This window comes from Cheilinus undulatus, linkage group 14, assembly GCF_018320785.1.
Source record: "Cheilinus undulatus linkage group 14, ASM1832078v1, whole genome shotgun sequence".
Lineage (NCBI taxonomy): Eukaryota > Metazoa > Chordata > Actinopteri > Labriformes > Labridae > Cheilinus > Cheilinus undulatus.
Window position 1 is genome coordinate 15,378,369 of NC_054878.1, and position 22,899 is coordinate 15,401,267.

Genomic DNA, 22,899 nt, shown 5'->3' on the forward strand with positions numbered 1-22,899 from the left:
ACAAGCTAACAAGCGTCCTCAATGGCCTTCTAAACTGCTCCATTTATTAGAAAATAAAGAGATAGGCTACCTTCAGTGATTATTTAAGTTCCGTTCTACACCTTAAATCACTTGGAAAATATCGCTGGAGATTTAACCACAACAAAACTGCAGTTATTAGAGGTTAAAAGAGAGGAAACCAATTAAACGATGAGCTTTTCAAACAGATAATGTATTTAGACCGCTGTAACTGGTGATTTAACGGGAAGAGGCGTTACTCCAAACTATTTAACTACATAAATCTGGCGTGTGTTCAAGAGCTGACCATAAACGAACACAAAAATAACTAACTAACTGAGGACTTACCTCCAATTTAAATAATCAATCTAACCCGGCTGGAGGCTGCAAGAGACAGGAGCTCAATCAGCCCGCAAAAATGTAAGAATTACGACTGAAATATTTGGACAGAGAACATTTCTGATCAGAAATTATACAATTCTTCATTTGTTTTATATTCTCACGGACATTTCAGACTTTCTTAAATCTCTTTTTAGGTCTACTGAACAGTAAGAAGATAGCTTCAAACTGACATATAATAACCCTGTAATATTATTATTATTATTATTATTATTAATAATAATAATAATAATAATAATAACTGTATGTGTTTAAAAAGTGCTTTGATGTGGATAAAAAGGAAGCAGCAGAACCTAAACAAATGATACAAACAGCAAAACATCAAGAGAGCACTCAAGGTCAAAGAAACTAAAATAGGCCAAACCAAACCCAACCTACATTATTAAACCCAAACAACATGTTTACCCTGACATGGGAAAATATTAGAACTAAAACATCTTAATATATCATAAGAGCTTAAATATCCCATGACATCGTAAAAACTAAGACAACCTGAGACATCAAAAAAACCAAGATACCATCAGAACTGAGACATCCTGGCCAAAACAGGAACTCAGCTATAAAACCAGAGACCAAGGGGACCAAGATTTTAAAAAGCAATTAGAAGAGAGGTAGAACTAATACATTAAGAAAGGTAAAATTATTAAGGGCAAATAAATTGAAAACAAAAAGTAAGAAGAAAGTACTAGAGTGATAGTAGCATGAATAAGATCAATAAGATCAGCCTAAATAAGAATTAAAGATCATGGTTCATAGGAAATCAAAACAATAAAATGAGTAAGAGATATTAAAAAAAAGAGTAAAATGCATTTTACTTGCTAAAAGTAGTAGTAATACAAATCATAATAGTAACAATACTTGTCACCATTTAAATAGTCAGACTGACTATTCGTTTCTGCTGTTCTAGATGTTCACAGTCACAGTTCCTCTTCCTAAAGAGACTTTAGGATATAAAAATCTTAATGAGCTTATTTTTTAATCACTGAGGTTTTCACGTTTCATCTGCTGCACATAAAAACAAGGAGAACGCAACGAGTGGCAGGATGTGTTTTTATATCTGGACCTCAAGTCCATAAGTAAGAATTTAATTGAACTGATTTTAATTATTTCAACCCGTAGTCAGTTTGCTTTAATATTTATTTGACTCAGACTGAAAAGTCCGTGATTTGACTTCTTTAAGGTACTTGCCACTTCAGGGCCAGTTCCGATAAAGTCAGAACGCCATGATGTTTGTTCATTTATATGTGTTTAAAATCTCTGCGTGGTTATAGCACAGTCCCTGACTTACATTTCTGATACCTGTCTTTATAAAGTGTTTCTTTACTTTGCTACAACAACCCTGATTTTATCCTAAAGAGTAACAACTTATTATTACTGAAACGGCAGGCGACGGTGATATTTTCAGGAAGGTGTCATTTGTACAGACAGACGTGAACGCAGCATCGAGAGCAATGAATTAAGGGTAGAGAAGGACGATGACAACAAATATGGACATCGATTGAAAATAACCAAGTAAGACTGCACATTTATTTGCTTGTGTTTACGAAATAACGTGTGTGTATGGTGTGTACAATGCAGCAACTACAGAGTATTATGTATTCGTCGAAAGGACTGACGTTTTGAGGGTAGACAGCTAGTTCGGTTGCTAAGTTAGCCTCAGCAGCTTAGACACGCTAGCGTTATTAGCGGTGTGTAACATTAACGCTATAACACTAGCTAGTAAGGCTAGCAATAATGTTAATATTAACTGGTATTTGGTGTTTTATAGAGTGCAAAACTAACGAGTGTAACGTTTGCAGCCGTTACTCCACTCCCCCTTTGCTGTGTTAGATATGTCGGTCAGCTGTTGTTGTTATTGCTCCGTTACTGTCGTCAAACAGCAGCCATCATTTTATCTGCTGGTAAAGACGTCATTGAGTTAGCAATGATTAGCAAGAACAAGAGCAACCATAAGTCTACAGTAGTGATTCAATGAATTCAGAAACGTTGCCATCAGTGGTTGTAACGGTGGTAAATATTGCATTTAACTCGGCCATTGGTTGTAGTCTCTTTAACGGCCACAGGAAGTCGCTGTTATGTGTTGACTGGTATCCAAGGAGGTCAAGCAGACGTCATCTTCATGTTAAAGATTATTTCTAATGACAATGACAAGCAAAACTGAAGTAAGTTGGTCTATTCACTACCTGTATGAGCTTCCAAATAAATATGTCTGCAGTGCGAATGCATACCAATATTGGCAGAAGTAAGTCACCGTGTTAAATGAAGATATGCACCTAATTCAATGATGACAAGAGTTTTTCCGAGCATAAGATACGGTAAACATTTATTAATCCCCCATTGGGTGAATTTGGTCATTACAACAGCTTACCAATATTTTAGACCTTTTAACCCCATTTGAGTCAGCATGTACTCTGAGATCCTTGGGCAGGGGTCTCTGTCCTTTTGAAAGGACCAGACCAAATTTCTAGCCAAGACAAAAAAGCACACACCATGTGTGTGATATTAATGTGAAGAGGGTCTTAATTTCAATGTAACATTACACATCTAAAAATAACAGTAGTAACATAATTAAACAACTTATTAAGCAATGCACTTAGATATTCAAAACAAATACATTGAAATATATGCAACTTGTATTTTGATTACTTAGATTTTGAGTTGATATTTGTGTTATGACATAAAGGTACTTTTTCCATGTCATTATACAAATACTGTTGTCATCGTTCACTTGCTTGTTGGTGGCATAAAACATTAAAGTTTCTGGATACTTGCAGACATTTGGTTGTTGCTGTTATAGGCTTTTACTTTTTTTCATGTAATTTAGCATAAAGTTTCAGGAGAAGGACCACACCTCAGCCGCACCTCTTCTGGGGTTTCACTGAAAGCAACTCTGACCATCTCTTCCATTTTCATTCTCGCATTTCACACCCCTCCCTCCCATTTCTTGTCCTATGTTTCTTTCTTTTCCCCATCTGTAAATCATAGTCGGGAACAACAGCAGATTCCCTGAGAAGCGTTCCCAAATCAATGTCAGCAAGATGTTAAACATCAACTAATTCAAATCATCACTCCAGTTTTATGTGTATTAAATTGGTCAAAGTTACCTAATTTACTTTGTTGATACAAAGCTGAACTGTGTTAAAATCAGTGCTATTTCAGTTGTTTTGACCCACATGTTTCTTGTTTGTTTTTTATTTGTATTTTACCTGAAGTACAGTTATCAATCTCCATAAGTTATGCTAAGTTATGTTGTGTTTTTCCTGTTCTGATTACAGGCTGGCTGGTCAGACCTCTGACAAGCACTACACACAGAAATCTTAAGGAAGAAAAAAACAGGGCAAAACCATGGAGGCCCGCTTTGGTAATATCATATTCAGCTCCAAGTTTGACTCAGGAAACTTGGCTCGTGTGGAGAAGGTGGAGAAGGGTAGCTCCAGCCCTCCTGGTGATGTTGCTCCAGTTGGGAGTGTGCCCTCAGGATCTAACATTACCCCTGATTATGAGTTCAATGTGTGGACGCAGCCAGACTGTGCAGGAACTGAACATGAAAATGGAAACAGGTAACATTTCCTAACACAAAGTATTAGATGACAATCACTTTAGGAAAGCAAAATGTCATTTTTGGGGGGGTAGGAGTTGGTTGATTTGGAGCATTATTAACACTGTTCTAGTTTAATCATAACATTTATAATCTCGTTTTTGTGTTTCAGATCATGGTTTTACTTCAGTGTGCGTGGTGCAGCACCCGGGAAGTTACTGAAGATCAATGTGATGAACATGAACAACCAGAGGAAGCTCTACAGCCAGGGCATGGCACCTCTTGTACGCACTTTACCGGGCAAAAACCGATGGGAAAGGATCCGAGACAGACCCACCAATGAGGTACAAAAACATGCTCTTATACTGCCAGGGAGAGGATGTGGGCAATAACAGCCAGTGAGGCAGAGTGCTGTTAATCTGTGCGGCTTACTGACAGCTATTAATATCATTCTAAAAATATGTCCCTTCTTCCTTTTCTTCTGTTAATTTCCAGATTGTAGATAACCAGTTCATATTGTCATTCACTCACCGGCTGTTGGAGGTGCGAGGAGCCACCACTTACTTCTCCTTCTGCTTCCCGTTCTCTTACACTGAGTGTCAGGAGATGCTACAGCAGTTTGATAAGAGCTACACCAATGCTGCTCAACTCAGCCCGAGCAGGTAAAACGCAGTACAAAGCTGTCTGAAAGTTGTTTAATTCCTCTGATCACTACTTCTCCCTCAATTTATAACATATAAATATAAAATATGTATTTTCCACCCATCAATCTCCAACCTCTGCTCCTTCTTCTCAGTGCACCTGGCACCGTGTATTATCATAGGGAGTTGCTGTGCGAGTCCCTCGATGGCAATAGGGTGGACCTGCTCACTGTGACCAACTGCAGCGGCATGCAGGAGGAGAGAGAACCACGTCTGCCTAAGCTTTTTCCAGACACCAATACTCCAAGACCACACTGCTTCCCTGGCAAAAGGGTACTATAAACACACGCATATTATCCATCTTTAATAGCTGTGAATAGTGACAGTGCTTAAAGCTGAGATTGATATGTAATTACAAAATAATGTCTAAAGAAGTGACCTTTGTACTTGTGTGTCTGTTTGTGCTTACAGGTTTTTTTCCTTAGTAGTCGAGTGCACCCTGGGGAGACTCCCTCATCCTTTGTTTTTAACGGTTTCCTGACCTTTATCCTAAGAAGAGACGACCCTCGTGCACATGTGCTTCGGAACATGTTTGTGTTCAAACTCATTCCCATGCTCAACCCAGATGGAGTTGTTCGTGGACATTACAGGTAACGCTACTAAATGCAGTCATGCACAACTGTTGGACTCAGTGGGCCTCATTAACCAATATCTTCTTATGAATTTTCTTACATTGTTCTTTCTAAGAGAGATCTGCTTCAGATTCATGATGTGTTCTTAATCTGGTGAAGTGTTCACATCTTTGGTCTTAAATTAATAAAAACTTGTAAGCTGGAAGCTCATGGACACTTCAGCTAATTAGCTTGATAAAGGCCCCTATACACAGGCGTGAAATTGCAGTGCTGCGTGCAAACGCAAAAGGTGCACACTAAGATAAAGCAAGATGTCGGTAGTGTCAGAATGTTTTTTTTTTTTTCTGGAGTTTAACATTTACGTTCATTCATGCTGTTAATTATGCTATTAAAGTTAATCAAGGAAACTTTTCTGAAAATTGTTTTAAAAGACAACATGATCCAGCTTACTACCATTTAGCACTGTTAAGCTGCGTGGATCTGTCATTTTTTCACAATGTTAGGTTGTGTATTCTTTCACTGATCAGGGACGGGTAATTTTTCTAATATGAGTTGATCTGATTAGTTGTTTCTTTATGTTTAGACATAGACATCCTTGAAAAAATTAGGGATTGTGTGTTCCAGAGCAAAAAAAAACATGTATCCAGCCTTAATTTAGAAGTATTACTTGTTAATTAAAACTATGTATGCATCAATATTGTAGATTTTGTTTGCAAGAGAGCTGGAGATAAGATGTAATAAGTCTTACAGTGGCTACACATGTTTTTTTTTTAGCATAGCTGCAAACACTGCCAAGAATTTAGTTTCTAAAGGAGGAATCTATCTCTGAAGAAAACAGGCTCATCTAAACTCCCACTCACACTAGGTTTTCTTGTATGTGTGGCGTGTAAGAAACCGGATTACTCCAGGAAGCCCATAGTATCTTAGTAACTTGAACACCTGTAATCACACTCTCAACCCGACGACACAACAAGGGCCAGGTCAGGTGTAACATGTTGACCCTTTCAGTAATTGCAGGTTAAGCCTGTGTTGCAGGTTTGCATCTGTGACAGTGATGTAGGGGAGAGTATCAGCTAACAGTGACAATGCCTGGAGTGTCAGGGAGTGCTGTTTCCACTTTTGATGATCACAGTTTTGATTAGGCCTAACTTGAATGGCACTCAGAACATGCAGACCTCCACTAAGGCTGATTCTCCTTTCTATAAGAATACACCCGTCTAAAAGTGCAATCAATACATTGTTTGTATTATAAGAATTCTCTTATGTATCACCATGCAGATATCTAATGTATGAAAAAACATGGTTGACATTAAGGTTGTAATAAAATGAAAAGAAATAGCTGTGTGTGGTAGAGGGGGCAATGTTTTTTAATCTAACAGTTGTTTTATCATCTGTCCTTTGTTGGTAGTTTTAGCATGTTAACAAGTTTCACCTGGTCCAAAATTCTGTGGTTTTGCTCCTTCCTCCTTGCTAGCCAAGTTTCATGAAAAACAGCCTCCTGGTTTGTCTGGTGATATAAAACAGCACTGAAACATGACATCCTTGACAGACAAAATGTGTTTTAAATACGGAATTTCTTGCATTTAACAACTGCTATTTATCCAAGAAACCCACATGATAAAAAGTGTGAAAACAGCTCAATCTGACATTAAACACAGTATTATGTGACGCTGATTTCACTGCCCTGTTATAGTGCAGAAATGTAGTTAATGTGAGGAATTTCAATTACATTGTAATGCTTCTTTTTAATTAACTGTGACCTTTTGTCATTCTTTTCAGGACTGATTCTAGGGGTGTAAACTTGAACAGACAATACCTAAACCCCAGCCCAGAGCTACACCCTTCTATCTATGCAGCCAAATCACTGCTGCTCTACCACCACACACACAACCGTGTACACAACATGCAGTCTAATACTCACTGCAATAGCCCTCCATGCACACGAACCCCTCCTCTTAACATCAAACCCTCCAATCAGCATCAATCCCCCCCCTTCACTGCACTTGAAGTCAGCTTAAACCAACGAAATGCTGAGAAGGATGCAATTCCTGCAGTACCAGAGGTTCCCATGGTAACAGAGGAAAACGATTGGGACTCCACTGAGATGGGGAAGGGGGATGAGAACAGCTCGTCGAGCTCCTCAGAGACTGTAGCACCTGTTAATGTGGAGGTAACTGTGCCAGAGGAGGAGGAGGAACAGGAAACGATTCCACCGCAGGAAGGGGGTGTGGCTTATTATGTGGACTTGCATGGCCATGCTTCTAAACGGGGATGCTTCATGTATGGAAACAGCCTTCCTGATGAGAGCCAGCAGGTAAGTATTATTCCAAGGATGTGTTTGTAGCATATTTAATGCTCCTCAAATGATAATCGGTTTTTGTTTTATTCCTGTAGCTGTTGTTTTAAAGATATGTAGAATCTCTGCACAGAAATATCTATATTTTAAAAGTGATCATTCCTACATTGTATGTTTTTTAAAGTTAGGTCTTAAATAAGTCAAATATAAGTTTTCAATGTCAGAAATTCTTTATGTCTTTTTTTGGGGGGGTTTAAAACTGAGTAAAATAAAAATACACGTCTAAACTCCTGCCATCTCTCTTTCAGGTGGAGAACATGCTATACCCGAGGCTCATTGCTGTGAACTCTGCCCACTTTGATTTCCTGGGTTGTAACTTTTCAGAGAAAAACATGTACGCACGAGACAAAAGAGACGGCCAGTCAAAAGAGGGTAGCGGGAGGGTCGCCATGCACAAGGCCATCGGGCTGCTTCACAGGTCCGATTTTAATGGATCAACAAATTCTAAACAATAGTGGTTCTTTGTAGAGAGTCAAAACAACACATTTTTTGAATATGTGTCAACGTTTGGGTTGACAAAGTTTATCATTAACATATTCCTGTTGTTTGCTCACCACCAGCTACACATTAGAGTGCAACTACAACACAGGAAAATCCATGAACACCATTCCCCCTGCTTGCCATGACAATGGAAGGGCAACCCCTCCTCCACCTCCATCATTTCCTCCGAAATACACTCCGGAAATATTTGAACAGGTGGGATAACATGAGTGGGTTTTTTGTATCAGAGGAATGTGGATCTTTGTTCAGTGATTGCAGGTTTTTGGGACATGAATTGGTATTTTTTTTGCATTGCAAAGGTTTTGATGTTAGATTATGATTTAATTTTAATGCTCTTTTTGTAGAAAGCTGTGCCTCTTATGTCTTTGCCGATTTAACTAATCATATACCTGTTTACCTGTAATAGCCAAATGATTTACAAACCTTCAATATTTGCCATGGAAAATATAAATACGAGCTGTCTTAAACACCAAAGTTGAAACAAACTCAACAGTGATGTATTGAGCAGTGACTAAAAAGCATAGGCAGAAGCAAAATGCTTATGAAAGCCTATCCTAATTTCTTTCAAATTAAGCCTAGCTTCCTTTAGTGCAAGGAAAACAACAGATAAATCAGTCACACTTATAAGCTTCAAAAATAACTTTACAGATCATTTTCTTGAGAACCAAAAGTTAATTCATGTGTTTTATTTTTATTATTGGCATCATTTCAGAGTTTAACCCCAGTTTTAACTGCAAAATAGGCCAGGTCATTGTCAATGTGAAGTGTTTTTTATGCATTTGATCATGTGAAAAACAGATCTGTTAACCAAATTACATTTAAACAGAGGTGATACCTAAAGCTGTCCTCATCAGGTTGGGCGTGCCGTTGCTGTGTCAGCCCTTGATATGGCAGAATGTAATCCCTGGCCACGGCTGGTGCTGTCGGAGCACAGCTGCCTCACCAACCTCCGAGCTTGGATCCTCAAACATGTCCGCAACACCAAAGGCCTGAACACACACAACCACGCCCATCCTCCAGTAAGAATACATCACAATGGCAGCAGGGCGTCACCGCCCAAGAGCTTAAACAAGTGAGTTTACACACATTCATTTAACTTTTATCTTCAGTCCCAATTGGATACATTAAAGCCCACATAATGTCTTTTTGGTGCAACATAAAGGGTCATGGGGCTCTGTTTTCTGTGGTTTTCACAGCTGTCTGTCAGGCTCAACGTCAGAGAACACCCTCAGTCGAGTTCGCTGCAACAGTCACAGCAGCAGCAGCCAGACTCCCTCCCCAAAGATGCACAACTCCCCGAGCTTTACTTTCGGCTGTCCCGCACCTCGATCCAACTCGCAGCACAATAACGCTCACACCAGCGGACGTGGAGGCAACAAGACACTCGGGCCGGTCAGAGGTAAGCCAATCTCTCACCCATCTGTTGTGATGCTGGCGGCATTATCCATCAACTCTGCTTGGGTGTACTACCTTTCTTCTCTGTATCTCTCTAAGTATCACAGATTCTGCTGTCTAGTTTCTGTCTTTCCTCATCGTTTTCTGCTGTTGCAGTTGCTAAAGAGGCTGAAGGGTGATTGAAGTGGCAATCTCTGTGACGGTTAGCTGCAGGTTTATTGTGATGGTGATGTTAAATTAGCCTCAGGTTAGAGATTAACTTTATTTAAGAGACGTGAACAGATTTATTCCTGGATGTTTATGGCTTTGGATGCCAGCATGATCCCTGCATGAACTTAGTATGACCCCACCTGCTACTGCTGGTTGTGTGTGTGTTTATTTATTTTTTTCACCTTTAAAGATTCATTATACCCTGACTGAGGATGAAACCACGTGAGCCCTGTTCCAAGACAACATATCCAAAGTGATTATTTAGTAGAAACATTTCTATTACATTTTGAAATATGATTTTTGTTGCATATTTGCAACGTTTGCTAATAGCATCTGAAAATCTTGATTGTCTGGGTACTTGGCTCTTGTGAGACACTGGTTTAACCAGTTCTCACCATACAAGTTATTTTTTTCTGATACTGAAACCAGGATCAGAAATTCCTCCGATACAGCTTTAGATGAATTATCTGGCACTGACACTATGCCTGTCAGTGCATCAATCTGATGTCATAATTTCCCATAAAATCCAGTGTATAAACCACACTTTTAATACCTATTTTTTCATCTAAGAAGTTTGCTGCATCCTATATATCTATATATGTGACTTATCTACCAGTTTATAGTGCTGAAACATGCAAAGTCATTACTGCAAATGTGTTTAGCTTCCACTTTCAAACACTGAACAAAACCTAACGCGACGGAAATTTAACCCCATTCATTTTGTGTTGCTCAGCACATGCTGGAAGACATAACGACACAGACTGGACTAGCAGGGTTTTGTACCACTTTCTAACCCTTTTTTCCCCTCATTAGGCTATTACTGTGCATTTAAAGAAATTGGGGAGCAAATGGGGAGCAATCCAACACTCCACAAAAAGTGTTGGATTGATTAAAATACTCCTCAGTAGGCACAACAAGTGACAGGCAGAAGAGGGCAGATCAACTTGCGGGCTGTGAGTCTGTCTCATATCAATATAATGGCGGTCTTAAAGCTCAACTGCTATATTATAGCAAGTTGATGCGCGAACTCCGTACAGGGAAAACAGATGGTGCTAAAAGAGCAACAAAGCTGCACAGAAACTGCACGATGTGGACTTTGCAGAACAACAACAACTGTTTTCCCTTTGGGAGATTCCAAAAAGCAGATTGCAGTTTTTAGATTTTCTGGTTCTTCTGGATCTTATAGTTACGGTTCCTACTAACAGCTGCTGTTTAGGAGTGCCAAAGACGAACTGGTCCCATATATATTAATGGACCATAACTACAAAAAGGATAAAGATAAATAGAATAAAAGTAACAGCAAATGAAAGAAATTAGGGAGGCTGGTAAACCTAGCATCTAGCTTGCATGCACCTAGTACAGAAACTAGTCCACTAAGCAGACAGCTGGCTCTTTTCCCCACGCTCTCTAGCTTTCTACTCTATCCACTGTCCTATCTAAATAAAGCCATGGAAGCACATACATAAATATGAAAACATAAGTAAATAAAGCAGTTTCATGTAGAAGAATCAAGCAAGTGTTGCCTCTTTTCCAGAGTCAAATTCCAAACAGAGCGTTATGAGAAATCTTACAGAATGCCTTGTGAATCATGGACAAGATTTGGAAACTACAACAACAATCTAATACTATAATTTAAAACTTAAAAATGGGACTGAACCAAAGTTTTGACATACCGTCGAAAATTTGTGGTCGGACAGCATTTTTTGAAAATATGTGCCCTTAATTAAACCATATAGTTGGAGATCCATGAACCCTTGTCGTTTTTCACATGGAGGAAATATCATATATTGCCTTTAACCCTCTTTGGTATCAAAAATAATGTTAAACCAATTACTTTTACTTTTACTTGTGTAGATTTATAGACCAGTACTTTTACTTCTAAATTTTACACAAAATAACTACTTTTACTTGAATACAATCTTCTTTTACTCCTTTCATCCTTGTCTATAACTCAGATCAGATGATAAAATAGTAATCTTAAGTGTCACATTAACTCAGAATTACTAGTATATAGGTATTAAAAATGCTAGTTCTGCCTTTTTTTAGTTACACTGATATGGGACAGGTATTCTGTATTGGCTCCTAATCAAGGCTGATATCGGAATAAGTAAGAAAAAATGTAATCGGACATCTTTGTTATGTCCGTGTTTGCACACAGTCCCTGCATGTCTCTGAGCTGTTGTGTGTTTGTGTTTGTTTGTGTGTGTGTCTCCCTCTCTGTAGACCCTAAGGCTCTGGAGAAAAGACGCACCCCCCACCACCGCTCCATCCTCCGGTCTCCCAGCAACAGCCACACACCCTCCCGCCCCCCACACTCACCCCCTTCCTCCTCCTCTTCCTCGTCTTCCTCAGTGTGTGCTGCAGGCTCGTGCCCCCTCCCGGCCTCCGTCAGTATGACAGGTCTGTACTCCCTCCAGTCCCCCAGCCTCTCCACCCTGCTCCCCTCCCTGCAGGCTCTGCCCCGTCCCGGGCTGCTCTCCAAACTGAGCCCCCTGCTCCTGCAGGGCCTGCCACCGGCCACCAATGCTCCGAGTGGGCCGACCCAGGACTGAAACTAAGCTAACCTGTGACAGCATGGGCAGAAGTGTGAGTGGGTGGAAATGAGTGAGTGTGAGCTCTTATGAAAGAGGACCAGACGAGTGGTTTTATCAAAAGAAATGTGCACCTGTCTGGCACTCTGTCAAGGTCAAAACCACTATTTGACTGAATGAGTGAGTGTGGGTGTGTGAGAGAGTGTCAAACATCACTGGTGCTAGCTCTAATATTGTTTTTACCCTTTTGCACATACAGTATCTGTGAAACTCCATGTATCTACAGTACTAGCACCTTAGGTTGAGTACTGCTCTTGAGAGTGCAGGTTTCCCTCAAATACCGACTATGACTGAAGTATTTGGAAAGGGTTTTCATTCATAAGAAACCTGCTGTAAAGCAGAGTGGATGATGTGTATCTTTGTTCAGCAACGTTAGACAGACACTTGGCTACGTAATGCTGATTTTCCCTTACCATTTGCAAGAGGGGAAGTAGATATTTACATTAAATATTGGAAATAACAATAATAGATTAAATTACTTAAAGGTCATCTTGTTGAATGTATATAAAAGCTATTAGCTTAGAAGAATAACCATGTTACTGTGCTTTTTAAACTTCCTCATTTCAGTTTTATTATGAGCTGTTTATTATCAGCTATAGTAGGGGAGGGATAATTTTGCATCTTTGCACTTTTATTTATGAATTATTTATTGGTTTAGTTTTGAAAAAGTTGGGTTTGCAGAATCAAGATGAACCCAGTGATGCCTCTGTGTCTGTGGAATCCTGTAAGATGCCTTCTTTAGGTTTGTTTGTTCTTTTCAGTGTATATGTATATCTCTGTAATGGTACAGTGATGGTCATGTTTGGAATTAAGTAAGAGTAGAGGTGAGCATCCTGTAGACGTGGATATATATGTAGCAGAAAAAAAATCCCATTGCTATGGAAGCCCTGAGTGGACATAAGTCCCTTTGACATGCAAACTCTTTTTTTTTCTTCCTAGGATAAGCCATTTCAGTTCATTTCTTGATATCCCTTTTTCTCATTATCTTGAATTATCTTAAAAACACAGGCCCAACCATAAAAGAAAGTTTAACTTGTGTCCTTATCTTGAGATAAGAAAACCTGTTCTCTGTGATAATGTGATTGTTTTCTTTTAATCCAGAAAACAAAACAATCAAGGTTACTGACAGGCCGGGCCATGTCTTACAGTTCTGCCATTGCTGATACTATTAAGAAGAAATGCACAATACTATTGGTATTATGTCAGTATCTGCAGATATAAGCTTAAAATGATCATTATCGGAAGATAAAAAAAATCTGCTGATATTTACAACCCATATATCCAATATATCAGCTGCAGATATCTTCTGTAAGTTTGAATAGGTTTGTGGACCAAACAGGACCAACAGATCAGCTGAAATCTTTTTCTTTGTTCACCCTCATTCTTTAAACTTTACAGTGTGTTCTAAGGGCTGAAGTTTTAACTTGGAAACATCAGCAAGATCCATCATTGTGCATCCCCAACTAATAGTGAAGTTTGAAATGGTGCAAATGAGATGTATGGGTGTATGTCGCTTAGGGCTTCTGTATATTCAAAGGACTGAACGTGTTTGATTTCACGTTCCACTTTCCATCCAGTTTTGGTATTGACATCATGATGTTCACACTAAAGCCTACTACCAGAAACCTCAAGAAAACCATCACTGTTTTAAATCCTCATAGCAGGTAAAACTCAAAGAATTTGGGCTAATGGGGTTAGAGGAGTCATTTTATGGAGCTGTTAAGCTGACAAGCATTTCTGTAAAAATGCTCCGCTGCTCCATGTTTGGGCATTTTAAGTAGGTCAAGTTGGCACCTTTTTTTTTTATAAGATTCTTTGGTGAATATGGTTGTAAATAAAGTGTAGATACACTTCATGACATGTTTCATTACAATTCTGAAAATACTGATAATTATTTATTTAAGCACATGAGTGTTTATTCAGAAGTGATATAAAGTTGGCAGGTTAAAGCTCCTGTGAGTGAAATTTTGCTTTATGTTGATTTGGCACCCTCTGTGGACAAAACTGTGCCTCATATCTCTGTGAAGTTTTTCTGTTTTTCTTAAAAAAAAAATCTTGCTATCTTAAAATAGTCAAATCAAATCCATGGAAAACTCCAACTACTTCTGTGGCATACCTGAATTTTATCATACACCTACTTCATAGTAGCAGTATTAGGCATTAAAAGAAACTGTTTAGAAATAGCCATTCTTTATGATGAATGTCTGAATTGCTATTGTACTTTATAAAGAGTAATTAGTAATAATCTCAGCTGGTTTTATAGCTCTTCACAGGAGCTTTAAAGTGATATACTTTATGGTTAGCAGAGGTGAGAAATGTTCCCATCGTCCTGGTCTGTATGTAATCTCCATGTAATAATCGTGGATTTGTAGTATCTTGTCACTAATTTGTTTCTGTGTGCTGTCATCTGAGAACTTGATTATAGTGATTTTAGGATTTATACGCAGAGGTAGAGCTTGGAGAGCTTTAAAGAGCAGCAGATAAAGCAGATCATTAATCAATCAGATGGAAGCAGCCTTCAGATTGTCTGGCCTTGACTCGCTGTAGCTTTTTGTCTAATCCAGTGCCGTGCAACTTTGTAGTAATGGTGTGCCTTGCTCTGGTGTCTGTTGTTATAAGCAGTAGGTTAAGAAGGCTTTTACTCAAGCTTTGATTTTGATATTCTTATGTGGTGGCTGACCCATCCTGCCACATGCTTCGTGCTTAAGTTGTGAAGGTGCAATGAAGGTGAAAAAATAGGGATTTGTAATGTGGTGTCTTTTTGTTTGAACTGTTCAAGAAACTGCAGAAAATGCTTGGAAATGAGGTTTATGGGAGCTTGTGACCTCTTCATGAAAGAAAAAGCTAGCAAATTAGAGTATATAATAAACGATAATAACTGGTGTCATTTATTATCTTGTAGTACCATCCTCTTTTACATAGATGTTTCCAACATATTGTAACCCTTACAGAGAAATGTCAGTTTGTAGGGATCAAATTTGACGGTCAGTTGGTGCTCTGGGGGCACTGAAGTCTTCATGCTCCTTTAACATCACTCAGGCGATGATTTTCATGTAGCCTCTGTGTTCAGCACAGTAGTGAGGATGTACTCTGAGCTTTCACTTTAGATTATTGCCCTGAATAACAGGAGAGAGTGTACTGTAGTTAATTCTGCTTCCTCACTGTGAACTCAAATGTCCTGTTTCTTGGTTGTTTCAAAACTTAAATGCTTTTATTTATCATCTAAAAATAGAAAACGACCAGCTTAAGTTAAAACACTATATGCATAGTCACAGTCTCATGAGGTTCTTCTGCTTTATTTTCCTTTTGAGAATTGTGCTGTTTTCTTAATGTGGTGCTAACCTGAAATACCACTTTGGATAAGTGTTTGTCTGTGATAAGAGTATCACCTTCTTGAATGTGCTGCTGTCTTTTACCACCTCTCTGTTTAACCTCTTGAATAAAAACTATCCCTTTGTGAAGCAAGCTGTGTGTGGGTCCTCTACTCTCTATCTCTGTTATGTGTTTGTATTTTTAAGCCTCTGTGCGAATTTAAGTTGGTCACAAACAAGTCACATTTGCTAAAAAGTCAAATTTAGCTCCTTTTGAGAATTTTGAGTCTGTTACTTTAACCACTGGAGTTTCAAAAGTCATCACAGAACCATGCTTAATCTTCCATTAACATTTACCACTGAGTTAAATTTGTTTATTTATACATACTTTAAATTTATTCTTATTTATTTTTACCATGTCCATTCTTGGTTGTTCCGTTACTCATCTGCCATCCACTGTTTCCCCTTTCCTCCCTGTTCTTCTTGTTTTTTCTTGTCCCACCATCTGGTCAACAGGCCTCAGTTGCCCGGACTTTCAGACTGGTGCACCCAGTTCACCCGGCTGGTCCAGGATGCCTTTCCCCATGCGTGCTGGGCGTGTGGGGAGAGGATGCCGAACTCTCACCATCACTCATCCCCCTTCAGAAGCTTCCACCGAGGTTAGCAGACCACTCACAAACTGCAAAATCTCCTAATTTCATGTGATTTAAATTTGGAACTCATCCTTTAACTAAAACGTATATTTTCTAAGTGTAACTGTAATGTCCTCATCTGTCACAGGCTGCTAAAGACATCGGGCCTGAACACATCCTGTCATCCATCAAGTTTAGCAAGTGAGTCCCATCCTGTTCATGTATCTTTAACAGTTTTTTAATCATCTATTTTAAAACCAAAGAATTGGGTACCATTAAAACTAATTACGTCTTGAAAAAATCTGCATAATAATGAAGAAACAGATGTTCATCTACATTAGTTGAAACATTTTATATTGCAGCCCAAATCCTGCTCTGATGCATTGTTAAGTGATGAAAAGATAAACTGGTTCTTCCTGTCCAGATGTGAGCTACAACCTGCCGTGAGCCGCATCCCCATCCGAAGAGTGGGCTCCATCGAAACCACCGCCACAAATGACAGTAAATCATTTTCAACCAGCATTAACCCAGTTTCACCAGGAGAAAAGGACAGGTCAGCCACCATGAAGGTCTGGAAGCTGCTCAAACCTGGCCTCCATCGACACCTGTCTCTGTCAGGCATGTATATGTACAGTGTGCATATGTAGGTTTAATGTTCGCTCTTTCCACATTTCCATTTTGCAACATTGCCATAATGAAGTTTAGCTGTTAAGGCCTATGTTTCACATCCACTTTAAGTGTTGCCCAAGGCATGGGATATACAGGGACTTCACTTTAGCACATAGGTCCATACAATGCATTAACAGTATAGCCTCAGAGCTAATCTGATGTTAGGACTCGCTTGCCCACCTCGTGCAAACAAGGGCCCATTCATCATTTCTGTGGCTCTTTTACCTTAGCTCAGTATCCCTACATGATGTGTGCTGTGAGGCTGCCAGCAATACAGATGAACAGGGGCAAATTAGCCATAAGCTAAGAGTGCATCTTTACCAGCTTTTCTCCCTCATTTTGTCGTAAACATGCTTTTAAAGGGCACCGTGATATACTACATAGCAATCAAATCTCATTGGGCAGTGGTTAAATTGAAATGAAATCTCACTTTAAGAGGACAAGTTATGAGAGAGTGATGATGAGTTGAGAAATGGAAGATGGCTCTTTAAAAGACAGTTTCCTTTTCTCTATTTTCATTGTTGTTTGTGAGGTATTAAAAAAAGGCAAAATGGTACCAAATGAAGAGCTGTTTGGTCTTTCATGTGTGCCTGTGCTCATGCCTACACATCAAATCCACTCTGGATGAAGGCGTCCCAGACTACAGTATCTCTGTGGGCAGTCTGAGCTTACAAATATTAAACTATTTTTAGTACACACTGACGATGTCCACACAAAGCATCAGGGATTACTAACCTTGCAAAGCAGATGGATATGCCCATTTCCAGTTTCTCACTGGCCAATTCATCTTGCAAAGCTCCCGTCTGAACCGTTTAGGTCCAGATAGAAAGTGATTGGACCAATCAGCGTCAAGGGGCAGTACTTTCAGGACTGGTAGAGTCGTGATGTAAGCAAGCAGCGACAAGAGGCCGGTGCAATAACGGCAGAAGACATTAGTGTGGATGCTGCTACAACGCCTGTTTTATCAGAACTTGATGACATTTCTTTGTTATAAGAAGAACAAAGAACAACAGTGAGAAAAACAACAAAAGTTATGTACCAATATGTCTACAGTCGCCATGGTTCGCAGCGTTTTGCAGTTCTCTATGGAGTTTACACCTTCAGTAGGGTCGCAGCTAGGTAGCAGCTACGTCACGTGTTTTGTTGCTCTGATTGGCCCGTAAAGATGTGACAGACAGAACATTCATCCAGTCACCCTCTGAGTTTTTTTTAAAAGGCTCTGCCCTTCCCAAACGCTGTCTATGAGTAGTTTCCCTGGTTAATGGATTACCACTTGGTTTATGAATGCCCAAATAGTAGTTATGCACCGTATTATTGGTATGATATCATTATTGGCAGACAATAACTTAAAAAGTTGAATAGAGGTATCGACAAATAAAAAAATTTCTGCCAATAATTACAACCAATATATCAGCCATACATACCAATGGTATAAATCATATACTGTCCTTAAATATCTGCAAAATGTACAGCTGTACCATCAGGTATAGGTGGTTGATTAGGGCGCCACATACTCTAGGACAGTGGTTCTCAGCTGGTCCAGCCACAAGACCCACCAGTCCGTCTTACGACAGATCACGACCCAAGTTTCCAAAAAATGTTCAACAATGCACAAACAATAGTTAATTGAATATGTTGCAGTTTGGAGCATGACTGGGCCAAAACACCTGATATAAAAAAGGAAAGAGACAACACTGACAAATTTTATGTCCTCTTTCCTCATCATTATGTGTCCTTTTTTACCAGTTTTCCAGAGAACTTGTGAAATTACTTAATTATCATGGGAAAAGTTGCCATTTATTGAAAGAAGAGGAGATAAATTAGTTGAAATTTTTATCAAACATTTAAATTTACCCAATTTCACTGTAAAACAGGTTAAAATAAAAGGTAATGATGCATGTCCAATAAGGACTTCAGGACTTTTGCTACCATGTTTTTTTTTCAGACACCTAGTTGTGACCCACTGAAAACTGCTCCACACCCCACCAGTTAAGAACCACTGCTTTAGGACACTGGTTCTTTAAAACATGTTACAGTAACTTAAGTTGTTGTATCGTTGTAGTAATACAAGATTGTAGAAAATTCCACGTCACACCAAGACTCGACTCTAGGCACACCCCTGCTCTAGGAGGCTCCCAGTGAGCCCTGAACATTTGAATAAAGCCCCTAACATAAAGCAAGTTCCAGACTGTCTAATTCCCCATTCCTCTCCCAGTTTCACTTAACTCCGCTTCTCTTTGCTGAGGTGACATTTGATGTTATTTACATTTTTAAAACGTTCACATGATTAATTTGGAAATATCAGTGAATCAGATATTGGCAACAAAAAATCATGCATCACTACCAAATACAAGTTAAGTTTAAGTTAATGCATTAGATAAATGGATAAGCCAAGCATAACACAGAGGGCTGTCCTGCCCAGCAGACTCCAACATTACACACAGCCACTGTTTTACCCCCACTACACCTCTTACTACCTCTGATGGAGGATCAGGATTGGCACACACTGCAGGCAAGGCTTGCCACAGGCAAAAATATCCTGCTGTGAACCAGCAACAAACTCACTTTTGCTCAGAGAATAATCTTATCCATTAGTAAACTGACTATATGTGACCAGTGTGTCTATTTTGCAGCTTTAAAGAATACTGCAAATGCTTTGCAAGCAAAACTTTTCACTTATCTTTGTGTTGTCATTTATGTCCATCAAGTTATGATCAATAATAATGATATGCAATCCTTTTTTTATGTAGTTACAACCTTAACAACTTTGTAAAGCAAATACCTGCAAAAGTAGTTACAAACCCATGAGCTCTAGCTGTGCTTTATTATTTAAACTCACTTTTACAAAGCTTACAAGCTAAACTAGCTAGAATAGTGAACACTGAAAGAAATACATACTAGTACATGCTGAACATCTGCATGTGTGCTTTGTCAGCGTGAGCATATTATGATGCAAAGACAGACCGCTACAGCCTCACAGAGCTGCAAAGTGGCGACCCTGTTGAACGGATCAAGAAAGAAAGCTGTGATAACTAGAGGGTGTTGCACACAGTGTGATACTGTAACTTTTTCAGTTGCACTAAACAGATTGCAATTCCACAACAGTGCCTTAAAGTAGTCCCATTGTCATTACACCCGTGCACTTGCACATTGCATCAGCAACAGTGTAATCAGGTGTCCCAGTGTTTGGTTTCAGACTGCGATGCAGAGGCGAATGAGCACACAGTGAGAGCTTCATACACTGTGTTTTTCCACCTTCTTGAATCTAATGTTAAGGAAAGCTACCATCTCCCCGTTATGACTCTGTTACTAACTCAGCGACAAACAACTTTGCCTCACTTTTCCACGTTGCAGACTGGGCGTAAATATACTTTGAACTGGCTATACATAAGCAACAAGTGGTACGGTAGAAGCTGAGAGAAACACAGTGTAACTGAATCAATAACAGAATTCTGAGTCGTCAATATTTGGTTTAACAGGGGAAACTTCCCTTTGTTGCATTATTTCCATGTGCTACACAACACCGTTTTTTCTTTCTGTCTTGAATGTCACCAGCATTCATACACAACTAACATCACTCTACTTCTGTAGGCGTTTCAGGAAAAGAGGCTGCCATTCAGCTGGCCTCTAAAGCACTAAAGAAGAAGAGCAGTGACAGGAGTTTCTACTGCAAAGGAAATACAATCATAGAAACCGCACCAGAGAAGGATGACCCTCTGCAGCAGGTGAAAAGAAAAACTTAAAAGCATGGGCAGTCTTTCTGCCAGATAGCATTAAAGTAAAAGACAGAATAGGAAGCAGATACTAAACATAAATTGATAAAATCACTTTAAATTAATTAGGTTTTATGATTTCTTTGCAGATTGATGAGACACCGGTGATGCCTCCTCCTGAGACTGTGAACATTCGAGAAACAGTGACCCTGTGTGGAGAAGCATAGGAACTGCTTCCAAGAGACACTTTGATACAACTGTAATTGATTTATATGGGCATAGTTATTTGGGTGAACATTTTTAAAGGAAGAAACATGATGGGAGTCCATCATCAGAGGAAGGTAAATTGGAATGTTTTAATGTGCAATACAATATTTTTAACATTATCTATACACATATTCCAGAAAATGTGTAATATTTGTAACCAATGCAGTTCAACACGGTCAGACTCCGACACACCTGTTCAGTAAAACTAACAAGTAGAGCAGCTTTACTGGAGCAGCTGGGGGCCAAGTGCCTTTCTCAATGATATCAAAGCAGAGAGAGAAGAACATGTAAGAACACCCTCCAGCTGATCAATGATCTATAGACTTGAAACAACCTTAAACATTTCATTTATCACTGTACCTCACATATTTCTTTGTAACAGTTTAGTCCTTTTCTTCTTCTCACCCTCCTCCACATGGATGGTTAATGCACTCAGACCGACACTGTAATGCACTGATATGTATTTTCACATTTCACATTCAGCCACTTCTGCTTTTAAAGCAAATGGTTGATTCTCACTTGGACTGATGAGCACAGCAGCACCTTTACAACCTTCAAATATCCACTCTTAGTACAGACACTAAAATGTGAGTGAAGTGTGTTTTCTCATTATTAAAGAGGGTTTTGTGCTTTGCATATAGTGTATGTGAAAAGTATTCACCTACCTTATCATTGTTTGTTATACTTATTAAAAAAATAGCAGGATGTCAAAGTCTAAAAAGGCACTGAGCTTCATAAGTAGGAATGCACTGCACTGCATTGATTTTACATGGTATCTCAGTAGATACTGGCCTTTTGACAAACATCTGACATAGATAATGTGGCATGACCTGATGACATTAACAGATTTGAAGCTCTTGTTTGCATCAATTTATTGCTGACATCTAGTACATCTAACTGCTGATTCAAATAAGATATTTTTGTTTTACTGGGCAGAAAGATGTTGGCTTTGTGGGAATCTTAACACCAGAACATGTATTTAAAAAAGCATCTTTAAGACAATGTTCATAAGAACAGTAGTATTGGCCCTGATTTCACAATCAAAAATATGCATATGACTGAAAATGTATACCATACAAATGATTTTTTTGCACACTAAAGAGGAGAAAACAGGCACTCCAAGCAGGAAAAAACAGGTAAGGAAATAATTCAATGGTTGAAACATGTTAGCTTTGTAATAGTGAGGTTTTTTTAAAATAATTTCTTAACTCATTTTTACATTTTCATGTTTGGAGTGCCTGTTTTTCTCTTATTTTCCCCCCTGCTTTGTCATTGAGCAGCCCTTTTTCTCTAAAAATATATTTTTTACTAGCATGGCTAAACACTTAAACTGAATAGAGTTTGTGTCAAAAACACAAGGGCACTAATAAAAAAATAGCTTACCAGTTGTAAAGACGGAAAAAATCCATTCCCAGAAAAGCTGATACAACAGCTAGGCAACAAAATATTGAACAGTTGTTTATCCACATACAGCAGCCCACCTTAATATGTGTTTTGTATAAACACGTGGAAATAACTGTCAAGATAAATGCAGTAAAATAAGGTGATCTGAACTTTTGCAGACAACCAGAGAAATGTTGACATATTTTCGTTACCTTGAGGTAACGAGATGCTACAAGTCCAAAGTTAATACAGACCTAAAATATAGATGAACAGAATGAGTTGTTGCCAAAAGTAAAGCTAAATTTGTTAAATTTTTGTTTTTTTTTCCCTTGATCAGTAGTCTAGTAATGCCTATAGTGGTTTAATTAAATATTTTAAAGTTAAATGGTTAAAAAATACTTTATGCACACTACCTTTGCATTCAATATATTTTCCTTTTCACATTCCTGAAGAGATTTAGTTCCAGAGCACACCAATATGAGAGCATATCCCTTAAAGATAAACTGTATTTTCATTTGGTATAAATATTTTCTGTTAGGCAAACTCTCTGTTAGCTCTTTTTAAATGTAATTCACATCTCTGACTGATCTGACTCTGACCAAATTAATTATACTGTGATGGTATAATACTGTTTCGGAACTCGAGGCAGACTTTAAGAAAAAAT

At 38.8% G+C, this 22,899-nt stretch overlaps 1 protein-coding gene across 2 annotated transcripts; it reads left to right on the plus strand.

Moving 5' to 3' along the window:
- The first annotated feature begins 1,832 nt into the window (after positions 1–1,832).
- agbl5 (AGBL carboxypeptidase 5) lies at positions 1,833–22,890 on the plus strand. Of its 2 annotated transcripts, XM_041805714.1 has the most exons (17): positions 1,833–1,908; positions 3,672–3,956; positions 4,107–4,278; positions 4,430–4,596; positions 4,731–4,908; positions 5,047–5,225; positions 6,987–7,521; positions 7,812–7,981; positions 8,124–8,259; positions 8,919–9,136; positions 9,261–9,463; positions 11,893–12,069; positions 16,088–16,230; positions 16,352–16,404; positions 16,628–16,821; positions 20,464–20,597; positions 20,735–22,890. In XM_041805714.1, exons 2-17 carry the CDS (start codon positions 3,742–3,744, stop codon positions 20,810–20,812), a joined length of 2,952 nt encoding a protein of 983 aa, XP_041661648.1. In that variant the 5' UTR covers positions 1,833–1,908; positions 3,672–3,741; the 3' UTR covers positions 20,813–22,890. The 2 variants fall into 2 exon arrangements, with proteins under 2 accessions (XP_041661648.1, XP_041661649.1); XM_041805715.1 differs by lacking the exon at positions 11,893–12,069.
- The last annotated feature ends 9 nt before the right edge of the window (positions 22,891–22,899 follow it).